The sequence below is a fragment of the Gopherus evgoodei genome, chromosome 4 (genome assembly GCF_007399415.2).
Source record: "Gopherus evgoodei ecotype Sinaloan lineage chromosome 4, rGopEvg1_v1.p, whole genome shotgun sequence".
Taxonomy (NCBI): Eukaryota; Metazoa; Chordata; order Testudines; family Testudinidae; genus Gopherus; species Gopherus evgoodei.
In genome coordinates, this window is record NC_044325.1 from 65,585,442 (window position 1) to 65,593,407 (window position 7,966).

The following is a 7,966-nucleotide window of genomic DNA, read 5'->3' on the forward strand; positions in this document are numbered from 1 at the left end:
TTTATTATCTTCTGATTTTTCTCTTAAATCCTTTAATGCCCAGGGAAAGGATTAGCAAATATGATATACAGTGGGAGCTGGGTTTTTTATGTGAGCACACATGCACCCTCCAATACCTCTTTAAGGCGGATCCTATACTTAAAGCAGTGTATTGTACCCTTTGCTTAGACACATTTGTGGCTTGCAATGGCCCTAAAGGGTTGAAAACACCTTCTTTTTGTCTTGTTTAAATATTAACTGCATTTTTTAAAATTCTCAGGTATCAATGGACATGGAGTCTTCCACTGACAAAGATAAGATTGCTGGCCTCCTAACGGACACGTTCTCCGTGATGAAGAAAGAACTGGACTCCCTGAAGGAAGGAGAAGAGCTCCAAAGGGCCAAGAAGGTGCTGGTGAAGCCACAAGATGCCATTAGGTCACTGAATGAGAGAAGTGGTGCCACCCTGTCCAGTCCTAGACGTTTTGGGGATGAGCAGACTCTGGCTTTGCTGGAACAGTACTCGGAGCTGTTACTACAAGCTGTAGAACGGCGCATGGACAAAAAACTGTGAAAGGGCGGTGGTCGGAAAAAACATGTTTTGAGTAAAACTGATAGCTCCCTAGAAATAATCCCAGGAAGACCACCATAGTGGAAGCCTCAGAGAAGTGCTGTTGCCACCCTGATCTATGGAGGGAGAGACCTTTTCAAACTGATCTCCTCAGCCCCATAGAACAGGTGTTCTCCTAGTTTTTAGCAATGTGCTGGCCACGGTTTTAATCACTTCCCCAGTACTCTTCCGCATCCAGTTTGTGAACACAGCCTGGAAAAAGGCTGTAGAGAAGTTGCTTGGAAATCTCTCCATGGCCAGATGTTTGGCATCTCCTGTAAGAACAAAAAATAAATTCAGTTTGCCCAAGAAGCTCTGAACTGTTAACAAAAGGGGCCTGGATGAAGCCAATCACTCCCTCCCAGGGCTTCATCTGAATCCAAAGGCAGACTTTTAAATGTTCTATTTATTAATTTATTTTTCCAACGTTTGCTCTGTTTCCTGAGTATTTGGTGGCCATTTCGTTCCCTTTTCAAACAAACCATTTTTTCTCCTTTGCCATATCCCAGCGAGAGACAATCTCTGTATTATAGTAAACCCTAACAGCAGAGGCAGGCTGGAGTGTCTGTGCAATTACCAAACTGGTCTTATCTGTTGCAACCTATCTTGCTGATCTTCCTTTCCCCATCCCTAGCTTGTTTCCTGCAGTAATCCTGCTGTTGTGATGACGACCCTGTTGGCTTTTCCTTTTGTTTCAAAGACCGTCTGAGAGATAATGTATCTCCACTGTCCTCTGACGGGGGAGGATTTGCTATCCCTTGGATCAAGTTGTGAGGATTAGGTAACAAGAACATCATGGCTTTTTAAATGAGCTTTGGCGTTTTTTCTGTGCTCAAATACTTGAGATTGGGTTTTCATCAGACATTAAAAAGAAAAGGGTTGAAATAATGTAGGAAAATGAAAAGGCAGCTGCGAAGTTCCTTTTAGCCATGTTCTGAGAGTGGAATTGGATACTGATCTCTTGATGCTAATGAGAGTGTGGTGAAGAGGGTAGGTTGGAGGTGAATGATTTTATTGGGAGAAATTAAGTGGGAGGCAAGGCCTCCATCTCTTTTAGTGAAGCCCTTGTTCAGAGTGATCACCCATGCAACTGCTGTTCCCTCTCAGTTTGATGCTTTCATTGTCCTGGTAGGAAAGACAGTCAATAGGTTCCACTTTCTCTACATGGAAAACAGAATATTCTTCTTCTTCCAGGGGAGCAGAGAATAACTTACCTGTTCTAACGAACTACAGAAAATGATCTCCTGGGAGTGCTGAGCAGCCAGTATCAGATATTGTGGGATGTAATTATCACCATCCTTCCCCTACCCCTTCATGGGTCTCTAAATGGAGAAATAGAAAACCTCGCCCCTGTGAAATTCTGTGTGCAATAGCCTTCTTGCCTTATCAGACTTCTCCAAGCTGGCAATAATGTCTTTATTGTCATGGCTTACAAGTATCCAGTGTTGCTATTGGTCAGTATCAGTAAGCTAGTAAAATAGGATGCAGTGTAGGTGGATCCATATTAAAGGAGTTGGCTACCCAGGGAGATTACTTCATTTTCTTTCTCTGCCTTCAGTCTTCCTCTTAAAAAAACAGAGCAGTACAGTCCCAGCTTGTGAAACTCTAGTATCCAGCCTAGCCCTGGATAGAAATGTTGGCTGGTATCAGCAAAAGCCCTTTAAAGCTCGCCAGCCTCCAAAGATGTGTCCCATGGTCACAGACTTGAAGCAGATTTTTCTGTAGTTGGTTTGGGGCAAGCTGGCCATCATTTTGGTCTTGTGGTTCTCTGGAATGGGCCTGGCCTTTCTTCACTGCACTTGGAAACTGGGGACCTGCAGTGCAGCCTTTTCTCTACAGGGATGACTAGTCTGGGGCCAGTTGGCCCATTTCTTCACTGCACTCCAGGGCTGGAGACTTGCAGTGCAGCCATTTCTCTGCTTGCTGGCTGGCCATCAGTTCACTGATCTACAGGACTGGTGACTTGAGATGCAGGAAGCCCTTTCAGAGCCTTTCAGCTGATTCTTCCTATCCTCTGACTATCTGTCTAAATGTTTCAGGTGTCCTCTCAGACCTCTAGTTCAATACAGTTGTACTGTACTTTACTTCAAGGTTTAAACCTCAGATTGCTGTGCTGCTAATCCCCTCCCACTATTGTGTTGTGCTGAATAGTATGGTAAACTGGGATTTTGTGGGCAGCATCTATGGCAAATGGAAAGGAACTGTTTGCATAGGAATGAAGTTAAGAAATTGGAAGAAATCTCTGGGAGCTTCCTTGGGTGGAGGGGGTAGGGATGCTCACAAATGGAATATGAGATGGCAGTCCTGTTGGTTCTCTGATGGGGATAGTCTGGGTGAGGCTGACTGTGGGTCAACCAGCTGTTCTCACTCCACTTTCAGACTGTGAAAACATATGTGCCAGTCCACAGGAGGTTTCTTGCTGGTATTGGGGCACAGACACTCAGGTAAAATAGCAGTATCTTCAGCCCAGGAATCTTCTGGTACTGGAAATACTGGTTTGAGGGTTCTTTATATGCCTTCCCTTGTTGAATTGATTCCATTTTATTATTATTTGTATTTAAAGTATGAGGTGGTGATACTGGATTGGAAAGAATGCTGCAGAGCAGATGGTTGGAATGAATAAAATATTCCCCAAAGCCGTTCCTGTTAGATACAGTAATCCAGTCCATGGTGTACCTTGGACTGTCATAGGTGAAAAACAGCAGCTATCAGGATTCACAGTAGTGTCAAATAGGACTCCCTCACAGTAATGCACAGGGAGTGAGTTTTAAAAAAAAAAAGGGATTTTTATGCGTGCTGGATGTGGACTTTGCCTGGGTCATGCGAGTAGGTGGGAAAACAGCAAACAGGGGCAAGTGTGTAGTTAGAACTGTGGTAGGGGTAGGCTCAAGCAAGTAGATCAAGAGGGGAATCTACGGGGTGTTAAGCTTTAAAGTAATTAGAAAGCAGAGTCAGGGCTTCCAGGAGAATAGTGTTAGGAATAGAAATAGGCTTGGCATCAAGAACATAGGCTGGCCAATAAAAGCCTTGAAGGGGGCTAAGAAAGATGTAGTGCAGCAGAAGCAGGGCTTCAGGGAAGTAGAACCAGGACTGAGTTTAGAGGTGTGAATTAAAGAATAGGTGGGGTAGTTTTGTTTAATGCCTTTTTATTGAGCCCCTTTTTTCCTACCTGCTCTCATGTAAACAGCTGTTTCTTAGAAGGTGTGGGAAGGCTAAGGGATGTAACCTCAACCATTTGCTTAAGATTTAGCATTAACAGGTGTTGTGAAGCTAAAGATCTATAAATCAAAGTGATATCCCAAGTTTGGTGATGAGGAGTGGTGAAGGGAGAAAGTGTTGCAGAGAGAGAAACTGATTTAGTTGATATATATGGCAATTCCCTCATGATTTCCCATTGCTGACAGTAAGAAGTGTGAGGAAAGATTCCAGTTTTGAGAACAAAGGGAGTCCTCAATAAGATAGTGCAGTTGGCAGCTGTAGATCACAATGCTTACATTTGACCTGCATGTACAGCATATGCCTTCATCATAGATTATTCCATAGTCTGGAGGGAGAAATCCTGAACAATGATTGGTGGCTGGCAAGTGAAGAAGATTGTGGGAGGAGGCAATTTTGGAGCCTGGACCCCTTACAGATTTGCGCAGGCACGCGCGTGTGTGTGCAGATGTAACATATTAAAGGAAATTATTGTTTAGCAAAACCTTTTAAAGAATTTGGGTCTACCACTGTGTCCTCTTTGCTTAACCACCATCCCTATCAGGACGTTCCTGGTTAAAATGACGATAGTTTTTTTTTTTTCTCATCTTGATGTAGCTTGTGTTACTTTTCCTGGGGGAGCTCTTAAAACAATGCACAGAGACCTGTGAACAGGGTGGTGCAGTGAAAAGTACTTGAATCTGACAAGACGACAACCCTTTTGTGTTTTGTTCCCTCTAAAGCCAACTCGTGTTTTTTGCGGAACATTGAGACGCACAGCTGGTGCTCTTACATGAGTCTGCATTTCTTTCACTTTCTCTCTCAGGTAGTCTCCTTTCTGAGGAATCTCCCAAGTAATGGTTGGGGTAGGTCTTTTAGCGCTCTCCTCACTCTTCTGATCTCATCGAATCTCTGAGGAAGCAGTATAAAGAGTTGAAAAATTATGAACTTTAAATTTTAAAGTACATTTTAAAAATAAAAAACAGAAGAGGAGGTATTTAAATGCTGTTGGTATACTCCTGCATTTGTAAGTTTTTTTTTTCCACTTGGGGTGCAGTATCCCAGATATTAAATGATCTTCTCATTTAGAAGAAAAAAACAAAAATACAGGACTTCTTGCAGCCCTGGAGTGCTGTTGAGCAGATGTAGATAAGACTAGAATGTCCAGAATTCCAGACTGCTTGTTGTAAATAATAAACCAGATTGGATTGCATATTCGTGTGGGTACCTGCTGTTAAAGCATGGACAAAGATGCATGGGGCAACGACTTTAGGAACAAGCCATGTCCACTCTGCATGTCTTAGTTATGCCATAGGCACCAGACAAAGAACTCTTTACCTGTGTTTTTCAACACTACCTTTTTTCCTCCACTGTTTTAAAAACACAAAAAGAAACAAAAACAAAATCTTTTTATTTATGAATGCGTGTTTTTTATACTTTGGCTTTAGGTAAAAACAAATCTTTAAAATGTCTTTTTTTTTTTTTTTAATTTGGAAAGAAACTGTTTTATGTTTGTGGGATTTTTGCACTGTGAGGCACCCGTCTGGGGGCTGTTTTTAACTCTGTACTCATTTGTACTCTGTGTCTTAAACAGTTTCAATAAAAATGTGATCATTTGTTACAAAGTCGTCTTTAATAGAGTTTATGGCCAAAATAGACCAGGATTATCATCTAGTCTGACCCGCTTGTGAGAATGAGCTAGGGAGGTGCTTAACTCCACACAAAACAGCCTGAGGAAGAGGCGCTGCTGCTCACCTTGCAGCCTAGTGGTCAGAGCACTCACCTGAGATCGGGAAGACTCCTGTTCAAATCCTTTTCCTACTTTGCCTAATGGGGGAATTGAGCCTGAGTCTCCCACATATCAACCATGTTCTCTAACCACTGGGACAGAAGTTAGCGGGGGGGGTGACACTATGTTCTTCTGCCAGATTTTGAATGGGACCGGATTCTTGGATCACCTACTGGATCGGGCCTAGGGTTGATAAGTATCTGGTTTTCAACTGGAATGCCCAGTCAAAAAGGGACTTAAAAAGGGCTAAGGCAGGTTCCCTGCCTGCCATAGCTCCGCGCAGCTCCTGGAAGCACTGGCATATTCCGCCTCTGGCTCCTATGCATAAGGGCAGCCAGGGGGGCTCCGTGTGCCACCCCGTCCCAAGTGCTGGCCCCGCAGCTCACATTGGCCTGGAACCATGGCCAATAGGAGCTGCAAGGGCGGTGCCTGCAGACAGGGCAACGCGCAGAAGCGCCTGGCCACATCTCCATGTAGGAACTGGAGGTGAAACATGCTGCTGCTGCTGCTTGGAGCTGCCTGAAGTATGTGCCGCCCAGAGCCTGCACCCGTGACCCTCCTCCCACATCCCCAAAACCCTGCTCCAGCCCTGATCCTCCTCCCACCCTCCGAATCTCTTTGCCCCAGCCCAGAGCACCCTCCTACACGCCAAACCCTTCGTCCCCAGCCCAGAGCCTGTACCCCCAGCTGGAGCCCTCACACCCACCCACACTCTGAACCTCTCAACCCCACCCTGGAACCGCCTCCTGCACCCCAAATCCCTCATCTCCAGCCCCATCCCAGAGCCTGCACCCCCAGCCGGAGTACTCAGACCCCATGCCCCAGCCCAGAGCCACCACACACACCCTGAAACCCTCATTTCTGGCTCCACCCTAGAACCTGCACCTCTAGCCCAGAACCCGTATTCCCTCCCACACCCAGAGTGACTAGATAGCAAGTGTGAGAAATCGGGACAGGAGGTGGGGGGTAATAAGCACCTATATAAGAAAAAGTCCCAAATATCAGGACTGTCCCTATAAAATTGGGACATCTGGTCACCCTACTCACACCCCTGCCTCAGCCTGGAACCCCCTCCCATACTCTGAACCCCTTGGCTCCACCCCCCAGCCTGGAGCCCGCTCTTGCACCCCCACCCCCTGAGCCAGCCCACTGAAAATGAGCAAGTGAGTGAGGTTGGGGAGAGTGAGCACCAGAGAGAGGTGGGATGGAGTGAATGGAGGCAGGGCCTTGGAGGAGGGGTAGGGGAGGACATAGGTGTTCAGTTTTGTGCGAGTGGAAAGTTGGTAACCCTAATCCAGTCCCATACACAAGATGGGAGCAAATGCCTATATTTCTAGGTGTGTAAACTGCCCTGGGGCTTAGGTGGAAGGTAGGAATCCAGATGCCTATAGTAAGGCAGCTGTATGCATGCCCAGAGGTAAAAATTTGGGTGCCTAGGTAATTTTACTCTGAAAATGCAGATGCTGAGTAAGTTTAGGTGCCTAAAGGGTTTGGTGGGAGTTTTGGCAATTGCAAAGGAGCCTAAAATTGGGATTTAGACACCTAAACCTTTGTTAATCTAACCCTAAGTCTCTATCATGTGGCCATAATATGTAGTGTACATGCCTGGTTTCTTCAGATCTTCATAAGAATGTTGGCATCCTCCTTTTTCTCAAACCATTTCGCAGAATTGTCAGTAAAAACATCCCTCACAGAAAACATGTGCATGTTCTTGCCAACAACCTCTGCATGCAGGGTGGATAAAAATAAATGATTTAAAAAAAATCAAGAAAATCAGATTATTTAAATTTAAATCGGCTTTTTTTTTTATAAAAAGGTTTTTGAGGAAAAAACCTATCTAAAGATAGTTTTAATTGAGATACATTATAGCTCAAAGATATCTCATGGAATAGGGATTATAAATTCTATTTCTATAGTATGAGACAATATATTCAGGTGTTTAAGAAAAGTTTTGTAAAAGAGTTCTAATAGTTCATGGATTAGGGACCCAATCTTAAGGGGTTCTACAGGCTTCTGTATAGATTTAGGTTAATCTTTCTATCTACCCAATGGGACTCAGTGCTCAGTCTAGAAGATACCATCAGAGATGCTTAGTTTTGCAGTTCTCAAACTATGGATTTGTGTCTCCAGAGAGAACATGCTTGTTAACAGCAAAAATGTTTTTAAATAAATAAATTAATATATAGAGGTGAGAAATAACAGACCTCAACCTTATTGTCCCTCTGCAAATTTGTGTACACACAGTCAATCTCTTACCTCTCTCTGAAAGTGCAAAGTTCCCCTCCGCCCCCCCCCCCAATGCAATTACTAGAAGATTGTTGGGGGCGGAATAGATCTGGACAAGGAGAAGAAGTCTGGAGATAAATGTGAGAAGGGAGGGACAAGCAGTAAAA

At 44.4% G+C, this 7,966-nt stretch overlaps 1 protein-coding gene across 4 annotated transcripts in view; it reads left to right on the forward strand.

The window, feature by feature from the left end:
• MAPKBP1 (mitogen-activated protein kinase binding protein 1) overlaps positions 1–5,776 on the forward strand; it is a 143,756-nt gene extending 137,980 nt beyond the window's left edge. For all 4 annotated transcript variants that reach the window (XM_030559546.1, XM_030559547.1, XM_030559548.1 and 1 more), the window contains one exon: positions 260–5,776. In XM_030559546.1, coding sequence (XP_030415406.1) covers positions 260–553 — 294 coding nt within the window. In that variant the 3' untranslated portion in view covers positions 554–5,776. The remainder of the gene's footprint in view (positions 1–259) is intronic.
• The last annotated feature ends 2,190 nt before the right edge of the window (positions 5,777–7,966 follow it).